This window comes from Schistocerca cancellata, chromosome 8 (assembly GCF_023864275.1).
Source record: "Schistocerca cancellata isolate TAMUIC-IGC-003103 chromosome 8, iqSchCanc2.1, whole genome shotgun sequence".
Taxonomy (NCBI): Eukaryota; Metazoa; Arthropoda; class Insecta; order Orthoptera; family Acrididae; genus Schistocerca; species Schistocerca cancellata.
In genome coordinates, this window is record NC_064633.1 from 367,363,767 (window position 1) to 367,388,717 (window position 24,951).

Here is a 24,951-nt window from a genome sequence, read left to right on the forward strand (position 1 = left end):
GCTAAGCCAAATCTTCTGCAGGAGGCATTTAGCACATTTATGTAAGTCTGAAGAGTTTCGCAAGAATTAGCCATCATGCATACATCATCCGCGTAGAGAATCTCTAAGATGGATAGTTTGGTTACGCGACTTTTTGTTCTGAGGCGAGAGATGTTGAAGACACTTTCGTCTGTCCTTGTGTCGAGACTAATTTGATTACTACAGGCTTTGGTCGCGTCTCTCATAACAACTGCGAAGTAAAGTGAGAAGAGTGTGGGAGCCAGAACACAGCCTTGTTTTACACCACATGTCACTGGAAACTGTTCTGAGAGCTTGTCCTCGTGGCGGATTTTTGCCATCATGTTTTCATGAAACTGCCGAATCAAACTGACAATTTTGTCAGGGCACCCAGTTTTCTTTAGTATGATCCAGAGAGCTTCCCGTGGGACACGATCAAAAGCTTTTTCCAGGTCTACAAAGCACATGAACAAAGGCCGATGTTGCTCTAAGCTTTTCTCTTGCATTTGTTTGACAACAAATATGGCATCCACTGTGCCTCTGTTTGGGCGAAAGCCACACTGGGTCTCTGGTTGCAGTTTTTCTGCAAAGTGTGTTAACCGGGTGTTAATTATGTGGGCAAGGACTCTTCCCGCTGCTGAGAGAAGAGAGATGCCCCTGTGGGAGCTGCAGTCTGATATGTCACCCTTGCCTTTATAGATCTTGGATATACAAGCATCTTTCCAGTCTTGTGGAATCATTTTATACTCCCAAATCCTTAAGGTCAGAGCAAACAATGGTTTCTTGATGTTTGGGTCCCCATATTTATATAGCTCTGATGGCAAGTTATCTAATCCTGCTGTTTTGTCATTTTTCAGCTTAGCCAGTGCTGAAATGAATTCATCGTAGGAAGGGGCATCCGCAAGTTGTTCCTCAACTGGCAGGTCTTCAAGTGCTTCTATGTATGGAATATCGGTTGTCTGATGGTCGGGATTAAGAACGTCATTAAAATGTTCCGCCCACCGAGACAAGATGTCACTCTGTTGCGCCAGCCGACAACTTTTATCTTTGTTATAGACTGCTGCTATCTTCCCAACTCTTGGACCAAATATAGTTTTCAGGGACTCAAAGAATCTGCCCGTTTGGTGTGTGTCGGCTTATAACTGTATTTCATTTGCTTTATTTGCCCACCAACTGTCTTTGAGAGCACGTACCTTCACTTTCAGATTGTAATGCGCTGCTCTACGCTTGTTATCGTCAGAGGTGCGAAGAGAGTTCTGAAATCATTAATTAGCTTTCTGATCTCTGGATATGAGTCGTCAAACCAGTCCTGGTGCTTGTTCTGAGGCTTTCCCTAGACTTCTGAAGCACAGCCACGCAGTCTGCCAGCGTATGCACTCCACTGTTCATCCACAGGGTCAGATTCAGATATCAAAAGGCCATCGACACCAAATTTTTCATCCAGTTTTACTCTCATAGTCTGATCATTGGCCAAGATTTTGCAGGACAATTTTGTTGGTATTTTGTGTGAAGGTCGGCGTGGTGCCTTCAAAGTTATCTTTAATTTGGACCTCACGAGTCGATGGTCTGTCCATCTCTGAGCGCCTCTCATTGCTCGTGTGACCAGTACGTCACCAAGATCTTTTTTCCGTACTATCACATAATCCAGAAGGTGCCAGTGTTTAGATCGCGGATGCATCCATGTCGTTTTGTATTTTTCAGGCAGACGAAAATATGTATTTGTCAGACAGAGTTCAAACTCGGCACATAGAGTTAGAAGATCCAAACCATTCGAGTTGCATTTTCCAATCCCATGGTGACCGAGGACTCCATTCCAAGCACTGAAATCATTCCCAACACGAGCATTAAAATCACCAAGTAACAGAAGTGTATCTGCAGAACGAATATCCCTAAGGACATGTCGGAGGTCTTGGTAGAACTTGTTCTTCTCTTCATCCGGAGATGGCAATGTAGGTGCGTATACATTGATCAAGTAAAGATATTTCTTGGATGCCAGGTGAAGTCTGAGTGTTATTATTCTGTCACTGATAACTTTTGGGAGTTCTGTTAGTGAGCATGCCAATTTATTGCGTATGGCAAAGCCTACCCCACTTTCCACCCATTCAGTGGATGATTTTCCACTCCAGTTGTAGGTATAACCTCCGAGCGGTTCACATAACTGTCCAGAGTCACTAAGATGTGTTTCACTTACGGCGGTAATGTCGATGTTATATCTAGCCAATTCCCTTGCGATAAATCCTGTCTTTCTCTCTGGGCACTGATTATGGTCGTTATCCTGTAAAGTACGGACGTTCCAGACTCCAATCATTAGATATTTAAGGTAACTGTTTATTTTATTATTTTTTTGACCGCATATGTTAGTGAACAAGTGACCGCAGTTTGCCACTTGTGCTGGGTTGAGACGGGCTATGTTTAGGCCACCTTTTCTAGGCCCCTCCCTGGATTAGGGAAAGCAGAGCGATCCTAAATAGTGCTGCTTTGTCGTCTGACGAGCTGCCGAACCAGTCCTCCCGTCTCTCACGAGTACCAGAACGACCATCACCGTCTGACCGCCTAACGTGCAGAGCACCAACTAAGGTTCAGGTACACCAAACCCTTGCCTCACCATCAGTACTCCATCGCCGCAGGACTTTCAAAGCTCATAGTCCATTGAAACTTTGCTGGAGTCATCTGCGCGTGAAGGTATTTAAAGTGGACAAGCAGTTGCGCAGATGCAGATCCACTCTCTCGTCCTCTGCCTCTGGTAGGCAGTGGATCGTAGGGCCGATACGACTGGCAAGAGGCAGGGGATGCAGTGAATGGCCATATGCCACTGGAAGTATCCTGACATACGCCCTTAAGGCACATCACAAGTGCCTTGCTTCGTCGGTACAGAAGCCGTGAGTGTTTACCTATCGATATTACCCGCCTCCTACACCGATGAAGAGACTGACAGAAGGGAAGAAGGAAAGGGAAGGGACTGAAAGGGAAAGGGAAGAAAGGACGGTAGGTCGTTGTGAAGCACACTTCGTCTGGCTCCTCTGCTGAGACCTGACCGGCTAGGTTGAACCTGCCAGTAGCTACGCTACCACCGGTATAACTCTCAGCATCACAGGAACACGCAAACTCTCCCACCCGCACGGACAGTGCCACGATAAGGAGGTGCCTCCAGGGAGGCACCACCTCCCTGTGGTTCCTTGTACAGGAACCACAAGGCAGTTACAAGAGTTGAGGGAGCGGAATGGGAACCAGTGGTTGAGAAGGGAGTGAGAGAGACTTGTAGCCCACTCCTGATATTGTTCAATCTGCGCATTGAGCAAAAAATAAAGGAAGAAAGGTTTGTAAGTAAAGTTCAGGGGGAAGAAATAAAAAGCTTTGAGGTTAGCCGATAACACTGTTATTCCATCACAGACAGCAAAGGACTGGGAAGAGCAGTTGAAAGGAATGGACAGCGTGTAGATAGGAGGACGTAAGAAGAACATTAATAAAATCAAAACAAGAGTAATGGAATGTAGTTGAATTAAATTAGTTGCTGATCAGATAATTATATTAGGGAACGAGACACTGAAAGTAGTAGATGAGTACTGCTATTTTTGGCAAAAAAACAACATGATGGCCGAAGTAGACAGGATATAAAATATACACTGCAAACGGCAAGACAAACGTTATCTGCAGTAGAGAAATTTATTAACATTGAATATGGATATAAATGATGTGAAGTCTTTTCTCTAGGTATTGGCCAGGAGTGTAGCTTTGTATGGAACTAAAACGTGGATAATAATCAGTTTAGACAGAAAGGGAACAAATGTTTTAGAATTTTTGGCTAAGGAAGAATGCTGAAAGTTAGATGAGTAGATCATGAAGTGGTACTAAATTGTGTTGGGAGCTAAGAAATTTGTGGCATAACTTGCCTAAAAGAAGGAATCTGTTGGTAGGACACATTCCGAGACATCAAGGGATCACCAGCTCAGTATTTGAAGTGCGGGGTTTAAAATTTTAGTGCTATACCAAGAGGTGTATACAGGAAGTGGTTCCAATAGTATGTACGTTGCAGTCGTTATTCAGAGACTTGTATAGGATAGTGTGGAGAGCGTCAAACTGGTCTTCAGGTTCAAGACTACAACAACAATTATTTGTTGTAAATCGTATTCAGAAATCACGAGTCATTATTGTATGGAAAACTCCAGATAAATTATTTTCCATGGGACAAAACCCACTGAAGTGAACACTCCAAAGTATGTAAGTTATATAGTACTTTCTTGTGATGTCATCCAATACTAGTATCATTCCGATGCATTTAAGAAACAATTTTATTCGTGTTACATAAAATTAAATGCATTACTCTGATTTGGTAAATAATCGTATATAGCATTAAACGATTCTTGCGTATTGGGATCAAGTACATACTCATTTTTAAGTTGTAAGCGGTAGGCGATGGGAGTTTTCCAGACATCTTCTAAGGGATTTTTCAATGAAGGAAAAATAGTGGAAGGAAATGGAGTGCGTAACTAGTGTTCATTGTAGTTAGTGTCAAGAAAAATCTGTCTGGTAAATTCGACAGAAAGTGCAATATACTGACGACGCGTAACATATGAGCTTTCTCGAAAATTAACATCGCTAGTATAATTGTCTCTATTGGTGGCGAGTCACAATAAATTTTCGCATCACAAATACCTCTGCTAGCGTATTCAGTACATTATAGGCATGATCTACTATGTCGTGAAATATTTCAGCAACTATAATTTTAAGACGTAAAGTCATTTTCAGTATGTCAACAGAGGACGTGACTGCAAGAGCTTCACCCCCAAATAGGCTCAAAAAGGCAAATCTTTTATCTCTTTTTATGTCGACACCATCACCGTTCACAGGTTGTCCTTTACATCTCTCGTCATCATGTGTCAGTATCCTAAGGCTGGCACCACATTTCGCTTCACGTATTCCATTTCCTCCGAATACGCTAGTCTCCTTCTTGCAGCCTTCTGGCATCCACCACGTTCCGCACACCTCGTTCCTAGATCCTACTAGATCACTACGCTTTTTTCTTTCTGCGGGGTCCACTACCACACATTTTTTGGCCATCGACTGCTGCCTGTCCTCCCTAGATATCCAAAACAATTTACACGGCTCTGTGGTGTCTCTTATTGACTTGTCGGAACACTTAGCCGGTCATCTGTTGGTATTTGGTACACGGTCTAGCTTGGTGATGCCATAAATTCACCTCCAAAAGTCCATCTTTAGCGCGAGTAGCTTGTTACTCTGACGTTTATTTATGTCATACGTCTTAGCTACGTTTTCAACAAATGAACGATGTGTCACCGGTTTGGTTGTTTAGTTATTCCAAGCGACGGAGTACGATCCTATTGCCCTGACCTATTTTATTATTTGTGTAATCTTCACTTTTCTTCCTTTCGGTAATATCTAACTATCTGACACTTAAGAGATTTCCATCCCTCAATCTTGCTGGTTGCAGACTCCAGACTTCCTGTAATACTGTTTCCAAAACTCCAAATTTTCGGTTTTTGCCAAGCTAATCGTGAGGAACCATCTTTCATATTCCTCTTTTAACTTCGGAAGCATGTTCACAGCAACATCCTGGTTTCCTGTTACACTGGCCTGGTCGTCAGTGAAGAGATGTGTGTGTGCAAGATTTCGTCGCTCACAGGGACTCCCATGCCGTCACATTTGCTCCTCCACGGTTTAAGTGTTTCCGCTACATAGATTTTAAATAGCATCAGTGCTATAGCACACCTTAGGAATAGAGCTGCTCTGACAGGAAACTCCGGTGACACTGAATTTCCTACTTTGACAGCACTCATGTTGTCCTTACAGAAATGTTTAACTCTTTTGATATAGGTAGTTGATACATCACTATACTTGATACTGGGACACAAATTGTTTTGTGGTAGCGTATCATACGCTACTGCAAATCCAAGAAGGCTATTCTCTATTAGATTCTGCAATGCGAATATTCCATAAGCACGCTGGTCTAAAACCATTCTGTTCTCTGATATTTTAGTCTCCATCTCTATTCATTCCTTTAAGATTTTCCCGTTTAATCGTGCTATTGAGGATATCTCCTATGCACTGTTAATTTCCGCAGCCCTGCCTAATCCCCTTCCTATAGACTAAAGTAATAAAAGGCCTTTTGTAAGTTTTCTGTGATTTTGATCCTCCAAAGACATATTATACAAAAAAGATTTTTAAGAAATTTTTTCACGATATATTTCATTACTAGATCACAAACGAAAACACATCAGAAAATGACGGAACAACCTACGGGTATACAGGTGGGCCATAGTGTCAACAGTCACAATATTTCGTTTATCAGGCATATCGACATGGTCAGGTGTTTTGACAAGCTGAGCTCCTCAGATTTTCTTCTCCCTCTCTCTCTCTTTCATCTTTGTTTCTCTCTTTCACTCTCTCTTTCTCTCTCTCTCTCTTTCTCTCTCTCTCTCTCTCTCTCTCTCTCTCTCTCTCTCATCCTTCTGTCTCTCTCTGTCACTCTGTTTATTATTATCCATTAGAGCGGAAGAGCGGGCCGTATGAGTACCTTAGAGTTCGAGCACTTATCAGGCATGGGTGCGCCGCCAACTTATATCCCTTCCACCTGCAAGCCGTTCCCTCCTCGCTCCGCGCCCAAGGGTGCGCTTCGGTAGTTGCGGAAACGCTTGTTTTGGCGTCGGTGATAACATAGATGTAGTTACTGTGCCCGCCACGCTCGTTAGATCGTTGTGTTTCTTAAGCGTCTTCTTAATTAGTCCTAGGGCTGGTTCCGAGCCTTGCTGACATCATAGCCACAGTCCCGATTGGTAAAATTATCCATGGTGCAATTTTGATCTCTTCTCTAACGACCCCGTCCCAGTACATGGAAGTCTAAGCTAAAATCCTGATATTTTCATATTCCATAGCATGACGAACAGTGTTCCGCGACCGCCTGCTTGCTGGGGTACGTTATTCGAGTGTGCGGCTAATGTTCTCGGCATCTATCTTCGATGGTGCCCACTGTTTGTCCAATATATGCCTGGCCACATTGGCACGGAATCTGATATTCCCCGGCTTCCCGTAAACAGAGGTCATCTTTTACATTCCGCAATAATGCCTCAGTTTTACTGGGCGGGCCAACGACAGTCCTTAGCTGGTGCTTTTTCAGTATGCGGCAGACTTCTCCCGATAACGCACCGGTCGATCTTATATAAGATGTGAATACCTCTTTCTCCGCGTTTTCTTCCGTTTCCACACGTTAGACTGTAGCGATGGACCAAAGAGCGCGCATAATCTGCCATTATGAGTGTCAGTTTTTTCAGAACACAGTTCTGAAGGTGTTGCAGCTCCTGGGGCAAACTATTTGCATCTGAGATGGTATGCGCCATGTGTACTACTTGCTGTTTTTAACATCCCATTCCCTTGCGCAGGTTGGTGGCAGCCATCTGCGGGTGAATACATATCAGTGTGCGTTATATTCCGATAACACCGTGGCCCAGGGTGCCATCAGCACTTGTCTTGCCCACGACGTCCAGGAATCATAGGCTTCCATCTTCTGTTGTGAACTAATGTCGGATTGTATGGAGTTCAGATGTACCTGGAAGTCAAGGAGTTTGTTCCTCCCATGAGAGCAGATGACAAACGTGTAATCCACAGAACGGATAAGGCAGGTTGGTTTCCACTAGGATGACGTCAGGGCTTCTTCCTCCAAGTCCTCCATATACAAATTCGAAACCACTGGCGATGGTGGACTACCTACTGCGACTCCTTCCGCTTGCGCATAGTTTTCTCCGTTAAACAAGATATTCTGGAGCTTAGAACTTGGTGAAAAGGTCAGTGGTCTTCTCGTCAAATTTCTGACCAATGAGTTCTAGTGACTCACATAGGGGCACCTTGCTGAATAAAGCTTACCAAAATATCTAAGTCCTTCAGCCTGAAGTTGTTAAAGTATTTCACAAAATCAACAAAATTGTGGGTGTGATGTGGGAATTTACCCACATAAGGACTTAGTAGCAGTGTCAAGATTTTTCCAGCACATAAGTAGGAGCTGTGATTTGCTGGCAATGGGGCGTAACGGCACCCAGCCTTTGTGGACCTTGGGGAGTGCATAAATATTTGGCGGTATAAGTCCTTGCAGCGACAATTTCTTGATGACAACCTCCACTTGCTTCAGAAGCGCCCCTGCTCCTGTTCTCCACCTGCTTGATGAAGTTATTTTTGATCATCCTGTAGGAGTCGTCATGTTATCGGTGTAGTCCTTGCTGGCGAAATATCTGGAAGAGCTACTTATGCGGGTGAATGCCTACATTGCATCCTAAATTAATTGGATTTTGTGAAAGGCCTCAGCAGTTTAAGCCTGTTGGACTCAGAAATCATGGTGGGCTTTGATGTTGTTCCCTTATTCACCAGGCTGCCTCAGTACCTCTATGTGAGTCAGTAGAACTCATTGGTCAGAGAAGACCATTTACCTTTTCAGGCATGCCCTAACCTTCACGTATTCTCTGTTGAATGCCGATTAGTATGTGAAAACGGAGGGAGTCGCAATGGGCAGCCCACTCTCATCAGTGGTAGCGAATTTGTATATTGGGAACTTGGAAGAAGAGTCCCTTACCTCGTATAGATGGGAACCCACCTTCTTCTTCCGTCAAATGGATGATACGTTCGTCTTCTGGCACCACGGAAGAGACAGATTCCTTGAATTCCTTGTACATCTATACTCCGAAAATCCCAACATCAAATTCAGTACAGAGACCGAAAAAATGGAAGCCTACCATTCTTGGACGTCATGGTCAAGAGAAGAGCTGGTGCGACTCTGGGCCACAGGACGAATCGGAAGAAAATGCACACTGATATCTATTTGGGCGCACTTAGCTGCCACCCACCTGCACATAGGAGTGGTTTACTATAAACACTAGTATATAAAGCGCACACAATCTCAAACGTAGAGAGTCCGCCTCACGAACTGGAACACCTCAGAACAGTATTCCGAAAATATGGTTATCCACAATGGCAGATTAAACGCTACAGTTCAACATACGGACGCGAAGAAATCGCGGGGGAACAGCTAGTCACAGCCTTTACACCATAAAACTACGCATTATCGGGAAAAGTCGGGCGCTTACTTAGAAGGCACCACGTAAGAACTGTGTTTTGCCCATCCAATAAAAAATAGGTACTTTTGGGGACCGTCAAAGACGAGCTTGGTTTTTCGGAAGGCCGTGGCACTGAGATTCCGTGCCAATGTGGCTAGAAGAACGTTGGACAAACAGTGAGCACGATAGAAGATCGATGTCGAGATCACCAGAGGCACTCTGGACTAATGTACCCTAACAATTCAGCGGTCACAGAGCACTGTTGTCAGGGAATCAAGCTAAGGAATACACATTTTAACGTGGTCTTCCAAAAACTGCTACAGTGTAGTTAGTGAAATGTCGAAATCCACACCAGGGATAATTTGTCAAGCGACACTGCGGCTGTAGTCTCACCAAGGTTTGGCAACCAGTACTGGTGACCAGCGGTGACAGTGCCATTACGTTGATGCTACCACAGAGGCCGACGGACGCGTATCTGCGACCGTCGTTGCGCGCCCTGGGGCGCGGGCCTTCAGGAGCTCAGTTCGTCAGCGGACCTTACTATGGCGACATGTTTGATCACCGAAATATTGCGCCCGTTGGACACTGTGGACCGGCATTACACCCGTGGACTGTTCGATCAACAAATACGCCAGGATCGCATGTAAATAGACAAGTACTTTTAGCTGTTCATGCAACCATCTTCAGATCTGGAATAATAAGCACAATAGAAAATAGCCGTTATAAAATCCAGCTTAGTGTCAGCTCGTAAAATAAGACTATGACACATTATCTCCACTTCACAGTGCATTCTCCTATGGAAGTCCATGTCAATAAAATGTTGGCCATACCAGTCAGATAAAATTTTCGTACGATTCTGAATGTGTAGCTTAGTTCTGCACCTACTTGCAAAGCTGTACATTGTATTTTGATGGTAGAGTAGTCACTTATGTAACGATGTTGTACACCAAAAACTTCATAGAGGGTATTGATAAACTATTAATACACTAATAATGGACATTTTACGAACTGTGTTGTATGCACAGCAATTTGCAGACGTTGTGTCCTAGCCTCAGTTTATGAGCTGACACTGCTCTTGATTTTTATAATTGCAATTTGCTGTTTTGCTTCTTATTCCAAATATGAAGATAGTAGTATGAACAGTTAAAACTAGTCGCCTTTTACTGTCTTTTCATTCGCGGTCTTGGCTATTAAAAGGGCTTGTGAAAAAATGATTTTAAAATTTTTATGAAAGTATTTAGATCGCTTGTCTCCATGTGCAGATTATGTCGGGAATTAATGCTAATAATACAACAGGACCAAGATATGATACACAGAAACGAGAGGTATGCTTATTAACTTTGTGTTTCTCATTTTTCGTATGCTTCACACCATTACAATCTGTTTGCGAGTTATCTGTTTTGATTGTTGGTCCTCGTCCGTCAAATTGCTTTATTCTCTCCAGAATTAATTTCAATGGCCTCAGAGGAAGTTTTAAGAGGGGGGAAAATGTAATAGGATATTCCTTAACCTTCTTCATTTTACTGATATTGAAATAATTGCCGTTTGTGGACCATTGACTACCACGGGATAATTTATTCGAGCAAAGTGGAAAATAGAACTGAAATCCAGTTGTAATAAGACTAAAAGCTAGACATTATAATTAGACGAAAACTGTACGAATTAACACTGAAGTTATATAACTAGCTGTTTGGTTTTAACTTAGCAATATTTGACTTCATCAGGAGATTACGCTTGTTTATTTCGTCAATAATAATAATGATTCCTTATTTATCACAATGACAAAATCAAATTAATTTTCATCTGTCATTTTTTTTTAAATACATGTCACGTTCCCAACAAGAAATGGCCTGCTTCTGAGGGAAGACTTTAGGAGCCATCCTGGTCTGTTCATGCCAAGGTGGCGTGATCATTAGTCCCTTAATGGATGGAAAGAACGGAATGGTTCGAAATCAATAATTTATTACAAAAAATACAATTTTATTTTGAAGTTGAGCAGATAATTTTATCTTTAGGATTTCTAGACTAAAGCACGTAACATTTCAATTTTGCACATAATGGCGTTTAGTTTCCAGTATTTAAAGCAAAATGTTTTTATGCGGTAGCATGATTATGAACATCATTTACAATGAAGGAAGCCTTACTGACTAAAGTGTCAGGAAAATATGGCGAGGTCTTGGTGCATTTTACACAAACATTTTTTCTTTCGTCTGGTAAACAGACAACACTCCTCAAAACCGAACATGATTCTCTGCAAAGAAGCAACTGTCACATGCACCTATTATTTACTAATAACACATTAAAACTTTGTCTATGACTTGTCCTACGTTCATCAATATGATTATATCATGCTTTTACCTAAAATCAGAGACAGTCGAGTTTCACTAGTATAAACTAAATCTAGACGGATGTTATTCTTCTCTGTACTATTACTGATGAAGTGAAATGCATCACTACGACCAAGTTTCGAGTGAATCCCAACAGATAACACACGTCTTCTAGAGCATTCTACAGTAAGTTGCGAGAAATGTTATTGTATAGTCAAAACTGATAGTACATTAAATTGATAAACATGGGCCGGCATCCAGATATTAAATTTGGAGAAATTTCTGTAGGTGTGGCATAAAAATTTACGTCACTTCATAGACAGACATAAATACTGCATGGGGTTATGCTACTGATATATTCTACGTACTTAAAATGTGTATCACAAAATACAGTTTGTTGCTCAAGAACATATATTACTATTAGCATTTGCCTGCTACGTAGTAAGATGAATTACTTTATTCAGTATTGAAAAGCAAGCTTTCTAGGTTAATAACATTTCTGATTTGTTGAACGGTGCCGGTATGCTGTTATGTCCAAGACCTGTTTAATGAAATGGGATCCAGTAGTTTAAACAATATAAAGTATATTATTTCCAATTTTGTAATACATAGCAAAATTCTTGATGTTCTTCATATATGTAAAAGACATATTGCTTTGGGGAATCATATACTCTTCACTGAAGAGGATGTGTATTTTACGTAGCTGGCGATCTAGAACAAAATGAGAATTCAAAGACATACATCTTTTGACAATGAAGATTTTTCACTTACTTTTTAAGAACAATCTTTATTTATTAGTAAAACTGAGATGAAACGGTTTAAACATTTTCGTGTTTCAGTTACACTCGTGGGGTTTTCGGAACATACTGAACTGGATTGTTAACGAGTATCCCGGCTATTCCATCTTTGTGACGGAAAATGGAGTTGAGACATCCACTGGATTAAACGATATAGGCAGGATACAATATTATAAGGTAAGACCCTACATATTTCTCCTAAGTCACTTTTAGAATTCCTTGCCACTTTGTTTCTTGTAAAGAAGACACATACCCACCAATTGCAGGAATATCTAACAGAGCTCCAGCAAGCAGTGAATATCGAGAAAGTACCAGTAATTGGCTACATTGCGTGGAGCCTAATGGACAATCTGGAATGGACTGAAGGATTCACGTGAGTGTTCTCTTGGTCTTCATATTCCATTCGTTCTCTTCACTATGACACGATTCAAGACATTGTGTGCCGTGGTCTTAAATTGCTCTCCGGCTTTTACAACTATAATCACTCTGGTTCCCACGTAACTGAACTGAGCAAGGCAGTGCAGTGGTCGGAGAGATGAAAACGTATTCGTGAGTCCAGCTGTCCCAGTCCCTATTACGCTACTTTAATTTACGTTTTCTGTTATCTTCCTAAATCACCTGAGAAATATGCAAGGATGATTCCTTCGAAAATAAACACGAACCTACTCCTTCCTCACTTTTGCTCAACCCGGGTTTGTAGTACCGCTCTAAAAACGTCCTCGTCGAAATGACATTAAACCGTAATCTCCTGAAAATATATGGTACTGAATGTCAAGTAATATGTACATGAGTGATTGTAGGTTCAATTTATTTGCTTGGTTCTCTAGAGTTAGTGCACTTGACTACCGGTCGCAAAGTACTAGCTGCTGGTTTAGATCCGAACCAGAACGTAGATTAAGAAGTAGATTTATCAAGAGAGGCAGCCGGAAAGTCGTAGTATAAGGAGTGCCTCGTCCTGCCATCGGGCATTGGGAACCGTTCCTTTTGAGGCATATAATTTCAGTATACAACAATTCAAGCTTGTATTTTGTAAAAGATTATTGACGACTTTTTGTAAATTACCCCGATTTAGTCAGCCATTCGGATATCCTCGGGGGCACAGTCTATGCTGAGGTGATCCTGAGGAAAAGAGTGGTGTACAGATCAGAATACGATGTTCTGTGAGTCAGAGCATGGTGTGTCAGAAGTCTGAATGTTGTAAGGAAGTTAGAAAATTTGTAAGTTGAAATGAAAAGACTGAATTTGGTAGAGCTCAGTGGTTAGATGAAGGTAGAGTAGTACCTCACAAGTAGAAAATTCTTTAAGTTATTGGCTTGGTCACGTAGAAGCGCAACCTCCGATTAAAATACAACATGCCAGTTATATTAGATGGAACCGCGCGACTGCTACGGTCGCAGGTTCGAATCCTGCCTCGGGCATGGATGTGTGTGATGTCCTTAGGTTAGTTAGGTTTAAGTAGTTCTAAGTTCTAGGGGACTGATGACCACAGCTGTTAAGTCCCATAGTGCTCAGAGCCATTTGAATTTAGTTATATTAGATCTGGATGCACTAGCTCAAGCGCTGGCAATAATTCGAGAAAGAAAGAAGAAGAAGACGAGGTAGAGTTGTTTTAAAGGGATACGTATCTCTCTGAAATATTCTAAATATTCAAGACAAAAAGGATTCAAAATTTATTCATCTCGCCTTTACGTGTAGTTAGAGGATCACATTTTCTAGGTGATTAAGATCCCTTTTTCAGTTGCATATTCAAGTTCCTTTACTACCTAGATATCTGCGCGTGTACGTTGTTCGTATTTGTAATGATATCGTATAATTTAACTCGCAGTTTCATTAACCTCTTTAGTTTCTAAGCGCAATGCTTTTATTTGTAGTCATAGCCTATTACACGCTCTTCCTCGCTCATTCTTAGTATTTCTTGTGATTGAAGGGGATCAGTGAAAAGATAGCTAATCCAGCTTTTATTTTAATGCAGACGACGTCACAAGTGTTCCACACCGAGATACAGCTGTTTATATGCAGGAAATCAAAGTTATACTCCATCTCTAAATCGCATTGTTTTTTCGGTACTGGTAGCCTGTCACCGCCTTCCTAAGAGGATATGTTGGAGTAGTGATGGTTCATTGTGTCTGAACGATTATAAAGTTGTTCAAGAACTTCATTAGTCTAAGATTTCAGAAATTCTATTGGTCAGGAGAAGAGAATAGAATGACAATTCTTGCATTAATAAACCATAAATCCACTTGTTTATTCTCCGAGATTTATTCAAGTTTCAATTTTACCTAATCATGAAACACAGTTTATGCACGTGGAGCACTTTACAGGGCCACTCCCATGTTTGGTGGTATATTGCAGCTATCAACAACTATGCTGTGACATTACAATCACCTACTACCTACATGTGAGATTTGGTGACTAGTGTTTCTCTTATCACAATAATTCACAGGCCTTAATACTGTGTAACAATAGGAATGCGGAAATTTAATTACCATTCAGATGCACCACGAAATAGCTTCTATCAGCATATGATAATGTAACTATTGCGTAAATTATTTGATGTCGGAAAGAGTCTACAGTGTTGTTTTGTTATTCTACAGGAGGAAATTCGGACTTTACGAGGTGGACTTCAATAGCCCGAACCGGACGAGAACTGCAAAGCATTCAGCCGCTTTCATGGCAAAAATCTTCCTTAGCAAGAAGATACCTGAGGAAGACGGCTGCTGGAGTTGACTGGGCTAATTTTCCATGTATGAATGTATCATTATCCTCGTTTAACGATTAGCATTTGATATTATTCATAACTTAAGTTGCGTAGACTAATAGTTCCATAAAATATTTCAGTAGTTGCCTACGATAATGTACCATCGAAAACAGAGTAAGTGCATGATCTATTTTGAGGTTTTGATTTTCAGAATAATGTGTGATTGCTTACAAGACTTTGCTACAGTCTTAACGCGTTTGCAATATCAATAACTTTATCAAATTTGCAAAATAATAACAATATGGCCGTGCTGAATAAACAGAAGTGTAATTGTTCGTTGTAATTTAATTTGGAAAGTGCGCACTCGCGCATGTGTGTGTGTATAAGAAAGAGAGAGAGAGAGAGGGAGAGAGAGAGAGAGAGAGTAAATTCCTCGGTTGAAACTGTTGCGAGTTCAACTTCTGTGACCATCTCCTTTCTCAACAGATGAAATGTAAGTCCACAATTTTAAAAGTAAAACTTGTGATGTAATTCGCAACAAACTTACGTTATTCAAGTCACAGACTGTGTTCTCAGTAGGCTGAAGAGTAAGAAATGATCAACATGTGTAAAATGCTGCCGGCCGGTGTGTCCGAGCGGTTCTAGGCGCTACAGTCCGGAACCGCGCGACGGCTACGGTTGCAGGTTCAAATCCTGCCTCGGGCATGAATGTGTGTGATGTCCTTAGGTTAGTTAGGATTAAGTAGTTCTAAGTTCTAGGGGACTGATGACTTCAGATGTTTTAAGTCCCATAGTGCTTTGAGCCATTTGAACCTCTCTTTCAAATCCTTGGCACAATATACCAGCAGAAGGGCGGACGACGTCTCCGTAAGAAAAAAATTAAAGAGGAACACGACGTGGCGTAACAAAATTTTGTCTTCAGTTGAACAAACCCTTGACTGTGTGTTCTGCCCTTACCTGATTACGCGCTGTGTTCCCTGTAATTATACCGTAAAAAAATCCTAAAGATTTTAGCCCTGTTAAAGCCAAACAAACAAAAGGCCTGGGTGTAGAAGTGGGTAAAACAATGGACCATTCACAATGGACGAGTGAATTATCAATTTCTTTGTGACATTATAGATTTTGAGAGAACTTTTGATTCACTTCTCATAGCCGTGGTGAAGAAAGTAATTGATTTCTATTATGTTAATATACTGGTGAACATAAACAAAAGAACTATATCTTTAAGAGACTTAGGCATGTGAGATGGAAGGAGTTCTCCGTGTGTTTCATTAACTCTGTGTTTGTTTCATCTCTTCCTGCAACTCCCCTCATTATTCGTAACGCTGCCGGTGTTTTTAATGTTTCATTTCTTATTGTTGTGAAAATTTGGGTTTTTAAAGTCAGAATACACATCCCACTCTACAATTCAAAATAGGTAACATTTACAAAAAATGATAGCACGATAGTACTAATGAGAGACATCCGTAGATGCTTGACACTTTCTTTGTGACAATCGCTTGTAGCGTTGTCGAGATACAAATTTTCAGAGTTAATTTTTATACATGAAACACATAACATGAAAACACCTAAAACCTACTTTTAAGATGGAAAGTGCGTTTCCACCCAAGCACGCTCCTTGTAACCATGTCGCTGGCTTCTCTGTAACTTGTCGGATTCCGTTTTTCTTGGATGTATTCAAGTTTGATATCTGTTATGGACTCCAAATTTAGTCATGCCGGTTACCCTTTATTTTTCGTGCCGGTGGCCAAACGACTGCGTTTCCCCGACCACACATCTAGTGCAAGGGTTTAAATGCCAGCCGTTGTCCTGCAATCTTTATTATTCTAATGCTCAGGGTGTTCGCCAGTCGCTGGATCTCAAAGGGTGCCGCGACCTTTTGACAGATTGTGAGAATCATGTTGCTGCTGGGCTCTGGCCAGCTCCTCCTCCGTGCCTCTTCAGTTGTCAGAACAGTTTCGATGGTTTGCCCATGCCTGTCTCTCGTCACAAACAATAAGCTCGCTCATGGATTCATCTGTTTTTAAAGTTACAGGGATGTACCTTCTCATACATAAAGTATGACGACGTATGCTACAATTTCCATCAGACGTCACTAGAAAACCGAAATTTTGAGAATTAAACGTATTCGTAGTAGCTTTAGAGAAAGTTTCTAGATTCATAAACTGAGAAAACCCAGAAGGAATCCATGTAGATGGAACACACACAGATGAGCCGAAATATTATGATTCCTGCTTAATAGCAAGTTGACCCGTTTTTGAAAAGCAGTACAACAGCAGTTTTGCATGGCATGATTTAGAAAAATCCTTAATTATTTTCGAAGGTACGCGTTACCATATATGATTCATTCCATCAGGAGACATGTTTATACTCCTCCACGGTCTAGTTTTGACGATCTCATGCCCACAGCAGGTGTAATTTAAAGTGTTAGCTCAACATAGGGACAAACAGGGGTCGCCTGCTGTGGAACCCCCAGTTTAACAATGTGTGCTTTACGATGTGCTCCGGAACAGCGTCATTGTACTCAGTCGTCACGTCTATCGCAGATCCTGGCCTATCCAGCCTTAGATAGTGGGCAAGCCTCCGTCCATCATATTATTTGATAAGGCGTTCGACGAAAAACATCTTGTCACCTACGCGCAGTTTCACAGTCCTTCGACCACTTTCCATAGACGCACACGACAGGCACGCGCGCAGCCGGCGAACCACGCCGTTTCCGAAATGCTCGTTCACACATGCCGGCCTATGACAATATATCCTTGTCAAAGATTCTTAACCACGACGACAACAGACGGCATTCAGCCTGGCGGTGGGCAGTGGTCAATATGTATTGGCTCTTCAGTGTGTATAAAACACCTTCCGTATACCGATAATATTCAAATGCTCTCGTCTAGTTCCCGTGAAATTTAACAAAATGAATGGAAGAACGGAATAGGGGAAATTAAGTAGTAGGCTTGTAAACCAATAACATTAAGACCAACATCCTTCGTAAGGAATGAAAACGGAATTATCGAAATTAACAACGATGTAACAAAGCCAGTAGACGAGTATTTTATCTGCAGAAGAGTTGAAATCATTGACTGGATAGGTAAAAAAGCAGTAAAATCGAGAGGAATAGCAGTTGTATGGTGTGCTTCTCATAAAACAAATGCGGTTTCCAAATCTAATTACACGATGTGTCTGAAAATATACGTTTTTTTCGTGCAGTGCTGATTTGATTTATGACATTGAGACATAAAATATTAATGGCAAAAGAATTCAGAAACTAACAGTGCTTAGCAAGCAACAGAGATAAATACCATGGAAGTTTAATTTAATCTTATGGCTAGGGCTCCCCGTCGGTCAGACCGTTCGCCGGGTGCCGCTCTTTCAACTTGACGCCACTTCGGCGACCTGGATCGCCACTTCGGCGACCTGGATCGATGAAGATGATAGGATGATGATGAGGACAGCGAAACACCTAGTCCTTGGGTGGAGATAATTCCCCGACCCAGTCGGGAATCGAACCCGGGCCCAGAGGATTGACAATCTGTCACGCTGACCATGCAGCTACCATGGGCACCAAGGAATTATTTCTTTAAAGTCAGTACCGCCATTAGACTTGTTTATTTGCAGTGTTACATTTACACTTACACGATAATGATTTCGGCTTCAAAGTGCCATTATCAAGTGTTTTAAGTGTTATACAGTGCCTAACATGGCATACTCTCGTATTTAAAATACACTATCAGACACAATGCCATCTTAGGCACTGTATAGCACTTAAAACACTTTATAATGACAATTTGAAGCCGAAGTCATGATCGTGTAAGTGTAAATGTAACACTGCAAATAAGCAACAGTCTAATGGCGGTACCGAATTTAAAGAAATATGTTATGACTTTGGCCCCGCGTTATGAAAAAATTACCAAGGAAGTAGTTTGTAGCGACAGGGAAAAGGCCTGGAAACAGCCTGGAGTCAACGACAAAATTATGATCTGTAAGAAAATGAAATGGAGTTGCTCACTACGCGTTGGGAGACGAATGTACAGTGGATGAAATGGCTCTGAGCACTATGGGACTTAACTTCAGAGGCCATCAGTCCCCTAGAACTTAGAACTACTTACACCTAACTAACCTAAGGACATCACAAACATCCATGCCCGAGGCAGGATTAGAACTTGCGACCGTAGCGGTCGCGCGGTTCCAGACTGTAGCGCCTAGAACCGCTCGGCCACCCCGGCCGGTTGTACAGAGGATGAACCATAGAAGTTCTCACCTTGATTCCAGTCCAGGTCTACAAAAAACAGAGTTACGTGATTGTTGATACAAGATATGCAGCTGTAAATTGGAATGCGTACACGCTAAGCCCTGACGAGACATGTCTGGCTACGATTGTGGAATATCAGGCAAAATGGTCGTACATATTATAAAGAGTGGGATTCATTAATGATTTCTAAGCAGTTGGCTTCGTAGAAAAACTGCTGTTTCCCTGTGCACCATGCCATTTGCACTCCCTTCTCTTGACCGTGATGCTGACGGGTATCAGAGTGACACGACTCCAGTTACTAGCGTAGTCAGTGGGACTATTCGTCAGGTGCTAACCATTGGGTTATATACATAAAGAGTGGCCCTAAACGATTTAAAGACGTGCTAATTCACGAAATTGTAGGTAGCGAGGTGAAAATTGACACACACGCATGAAATGACGTTGCTTTTTGTTGAAACCGAAACACAGTGCAGAAACTGGCCAACAGATGGTGCTGAACAGCAACTCGTCAATGAAGGCGCATGAGGATCGTGTATAAAATGAGCTTTAGTGTAAGAGGGAGTCAGATCATCGTTAGCCCGCCTGATAAACAACTGCTGGAAGGTAGGACTTATACGCAGTATGTCGCTCCAACCTACATTGCTACACGCATATCTCGTTTGGTAAGAATAGCGAGCTGAGCCGCTACTCCAAAACGATGATTATTGGTTGTTGGGTTACCCGAAGCTGCAAGTCTACCGTTAACGTCCACCTCAACGGGGATCATAAAAGACAACATCCGAATAGAGTTTCTCACAATACATACTAAAAAGCTGTACAGCGCTGTTCAAAACTTGTCTATCGAGTACAGCTATTGACGAAGAATGACGGGCGAAATATTGATCACCTGTCATAAAGGCCTTTGTTAAAAATCAATTGTTGGGGTAATTACTGCTATCATATGGAGGCGCCAACTGTTGATCATTTCGTGCACCTTTTTTTATTCTATAAAGCCCCATGCACCCCATTTAAGAATTTATCTGTCTACCTACATTATTCCGTGAAGTATTGACTTTTCAAATTTTACCCGTTTTTTGGGTCACCCTGTCCCAAAACTTCGAATAATTTAAACCTGTTTCCAAGATCGCATCCGAAAATCAGTGTTTAGCCATTGAATTGGGGAAGAGAGAGGAATCAGTGGTTCTGAATCGATGCTACATGTATTTCTAGTCTTCATTATTACACTTGATGACCTAACTCCGTAAAAATATATAACTTCACCCACTGACGTTTTTCGTAGAATAACTACCATCTGGTTTATGGCCTTCACCAGAGATCAATATTTCGACAGGCGGTAAACTGTCTGGCATTGGAGAACTCTAGTTTTATTTCTGAAACGCATTATCCAGCTCGATGTCTCAGTATTTCTGTTAACTGTCACAAAATTAGCCTGCACGATCACGATAAGATATTCCATAACAACGTTTGCGATAAATTTTCGTTATTGTTAGAAGCGCAACTTCGACGTATGCTGCTACAACAGGAAATAATTTGTTCCCAGACTGACCGATACGAATAATCGTAACAACAGGCTGTGTTGAACGTGATATAAGAGCTATATCCGTTTCAGTTTTCTTTAATCTGCGATTATTATCACTCGTTAGTAACTCAAGAGAGTTAATGCTTTGTTGAAGAGAGAGCACTAAAGTGAACTCGAAAAATTTATTGCAGGAGCGATTCGCGTGAACAGTATGTCCTCAGGCCTTTTACTTACGCGTCGGTGTGATGTGCAAAGCATTCACTCGCGAATAGATAGTGGAAGCCAAACGCCTGGGAATCTCCACCTCCAGGTGTCAAGATTGTACCAAAACAATGTGATCATCTGAAACCCAGCTGGCACTCTTCTCACAAAATTTCACTAAAGGCATGAAGTGAAGCATTGAGGTAGATGCCGTACTTCTTGAATCCGAAAAGTGCAGATATTTGGCTCGGTTCCGAACCTGCACATATTATCGAAAGTACGATCGTGTGGAAAATCAAGCAGAATTTGTGAGTCGCTTGAGGATTATTTGGTTGGAAGGACGCAGTATGCTATCAAGGATCTGAAGCCAGTGAAAGACGAAGCAACTAAAGGTGCACCCAGGGAAGTATGTTGGAACTCACGGTTTTTCATACTGTATATTAGTTATCTTGCAGACAAAATCAACAACGACCTCAGAGTTTCGCAGATGATGCGGTTAACTGTAATGAAGTACTGTCTGAAAAAAGCTACACAAATATTCAGTGGGATGTTGTTAAGATTTCTAGGTGGTGTAAAAATTGGTAGCCTAGTGTAAATGCTCAGACTTCTAACACTGTGCGTTTCCCAAAACGAAAACACGTAGCGTCCTACGACTAAGATGTCAAAGACGTACAGATGGAATCGGTGAACTCAAGGAAATACCTGAGTGTAACAATTAGTGGGTATATGAAAATGAACGCTGATGTAGGTTCACTCGTAGGTAAAGCAGGTTGAAGACTCCAATTCCTTCGTAGAATACTGTGGAAATGCGATCATTTTACAAATAAGGTTGCCATCAAATCTACCGTGCAGTTCACCCACGACTATTGCTTAAGTTATGGGAACCGTGACAAATAGGAATTACGTGACATACTGTACTTATAGAAAGAAAGTGAGCACGAATGGTTATAGGATAATTTGACCCACTGCAATGTGTCATGGAGATGCTGAGGTAGCTGACAGGCAGAGGCTTGAAGACAGACGTGACCCATCCCTAGAAGGCCTACATACGAAGTTTGAAGGACCAGCTTGAAGTAATGATTCTACGAATACACTACAACTCTCCCCTGTCCACACCAGGTTTCGCTCACATATGGTCCGCGAGAGCAACATTAATGTAATTACAGAGCGGAAAGAGACTTTTAAACAATAATTCTTTCCGCATTCCGTATGTTAAAGGAAAGAGGAGAATCTCTAACTATAACTCGACCGCATTCATCGGTGTATTAAGGATTTAATGATCCGTGTGATTTCATGTTCCATATTTTACAGAAAAGGCATTGATACCGATGATAAATGCTAATCGAAAGTATACAAGCAAGGTTATAGCTTGATCTCTATCACGCAGACACTAATCACGTGAGACAAGGATCGAAGTGAAATTCAGTTTTTATTAACTAATTCTCTGTAGTAAGTTGTAGAATTGAATATGTAACTCTGACGGAAACTATAAATAATTTAATTACTAGTAATAATTTTCGGTCTCCAACTCACAAGTGAGAAAAAGTTAATAATTGTTAAATACTGAATTGAAACTGAAATTACATAATAATCACAAGTGCGTAGGTAGGCAGGATCGAGAAAAAGAATGCACACTCGCAAGCCTAAATGGAGAACCCACATAATGCAATAGAATTTAAGTTCATTTTTAATGCATTGCCTTTCCTTGTAATGTATAAAGCTCAGTGCTGATTACCTGCTAGCAGCTTGTAAAGTAAGTCGTACTGCGTAATTTCACTCACTGTAAGGTCAGGAAAGATTTGTGAAGCAAAAACCCATGACTAACCACTGTTTTATAAATAATAGCGCTTTAAGATAGTTCATAATAATTTCATTCATTAACAACGAAATCTTTGCAACATCAACGTTACGAAAATCGAAACATTAAATATTTGCAAACACATAAGAACGATTATAAAAGCTACTTTAGTCAAAATCGAATATTCACTTGGCTTTACTAGAAAACAACGATTATAAAAGCTACTGTAGTAGAAATCGACTATTCCCTTTACTTTACTAGAAATTTGAAGTTACTTTTTACTATGCACAGTTTCTGTTCCATTGCTAATGGGCTGCTGTATGAGCACTACAATGTATCATGGGTTTTAGGTAATTATTACTGGACATATTTCATAAAACTAACTGATTTTAAGTCAACAGGTAGGTGTGATTAAATTTTTTTCAGTTGAAATGGTGGGATCTCTTTCACTTGTGATTCGCTCGGCAATAATTGTTGGTTGGTTAGGTGGCTGATTTTGGGGAGTGGACCAAACAGCGAGGTCATCGGTCTCATTGTGTTAGGGAAGGATGGAGACGGAAATCGGCCATGCCATTTCGTCAGAGTGTACAGACGCTGGCAAATGCATTCTTGAGTTCAGGAATGAAAACCGTACACAAGCTTCAAACTCACCGTCGGAACCTATGACGTCATCTGCCCACAGTGAGCTCGCAGACTCCGATCGCCAGTCTCTGCTGCTGCCCATTCAGCTGAAAAATTGTTTCTGGAGTCTGTGTGAGGCACAAGTGCACTCGTCCAAATTAGAAAGGGGCGTGAGCGCACCAGTTTATAAACACGAAGGGGCAGATCTAATATGAACGGTATTTTTGTTCCTGAACATCATCAGTTGGTAGGACTGGCTCTGTGCTTCTGTTATGCTTAGGCGGGATCGTTAGAAGTGAGGAGAGCGTGCTGTTAAGATAAAAATGGCTCTGAGCGCTATGGGACTTAACATCTATGGTCATCAGTCCCCTAGAACTTAGAACTACTTAAACCTAACTAACCAAAGGACAGCACACAACACCCAGCCATCACGAGGCAGAGAAAATCCCTGACCCCGCCGGGAATCGAACCCGGGAACCCGAGCGTGGGAAGCGAGAACGCTACGCTGTTACGATATTTCCTGCTGTTTCGTCAGTAACACTCATGATGCCTGAGCAACAGGTTCACCCCTCCACTGCGCAACGCATAATTATCAAATTTCTTGCTCATGGAGGAGTTACAGCGGCGGAAATTTGCCAAAGATCGACTGGAAATTTCGGTGATAAAACATTATCGAGGACGCAAGGGTTTGCCTGGCATAAATAGTTCAAGGAAGGACAGGAACGTGTGGAAAATCAGCAACACGATCGCCGTCCTCGAACCAGAATTACAGACAAAAACATTCGTGCGGTTAAAGACATTATTGATGACGATCGACTGGCGGTAGTATCAGAAATTGCACAAAAAGTCGGAATCAGTATCTGAGCTGTCAAGCAATAATCACAAACGACCTACAGTTCCGTTAAGTGTGTTCCAGATGGGCCCCTAAACGTTTGACCGAAAATCTGAAGTTGAGACGTTTGGAGGTCTGTCAGAGGCTTACATCAAGGTTAGTGGAAGAAAGTGATACATTTTTGTGTTGGATCGTCACCTGCGACGAAACATGGGTTCATCACTACACTCCAGAATTTAAACAAGACAGTAAGGAGCGGCGGATGAAAGTGGAGGCAGCACCAGTGAAAGCGAAGACTCGGCTGTCAGCTGGCAAGGTCCTTTCAACCGTTTTTTTTTTTCGATCAGCGAGGCATTTTGCTGATTAATTTTTAGCATGAGCGACGCACAGTCAATACTTCTTCCTACTGCGAACAGTTGACCAACGCGAGAGTTACCTATCGCCGCAAAAGACGAGACCAGTCGATTCGACAGGTCATCCATCTCCACGACAATGCGCGACCCCATACAGCAGCTCTGACTGTCTCCAAGCTACAGGAAATGTACTGGACTACACTTCATGATCCTCCTTACAGTCCGCACTTAGCGCTCTTCTGTTTCCATTTATTCGTACCGGATGGACTCGCAGCAGTAGCAACACTCACATCTGCTTGTCGACTGAGATTTTTCAGAAAATGCCGTTAAACGTGTATGTCTTCTGTTTCACCACATTGATTAATATAAATAATTTTGTGTACATCTAATGATGGGGAGGAGGGGGGTGAGGGCGCAATTCAAGGAAAGTCAAAAGTATGTTCCACCGACTTCTAAATTACATGTAGGACAGGATCTGACATCGTGTACCTGATATTTATGCT

At 41.7% G+C, this 24,951-nt stretch overlaps 1 protein-coding gene across 1 annotated transcript in view; it reads left to right on the plus strand.

Annotated features, from left to right (window-relative positions):
* LOC126095584 (myrosinase 1-like) overlaps positions 1–12,554 on the plus strand; it is a 75,229-nt gene extending 62,675 nt beyond the window's left edge. Inside the window, exons 9-10 of the mRNA XM_049910358.1 lie at positions 12,220–12,354; positions 12,444–12,554. Coding sequence (XP_049766315.1) covers positions 12,220–12,354; positions 12,444–12,554 — 246 coding nt within the window. The remainder of the gene's footprint in view (positions 1–12,219; positions 12,355–12,443) is intronic.
* The last annotated feature ends 12,397 nt before the right edge of the window (positions 12,555–24,951 follow it).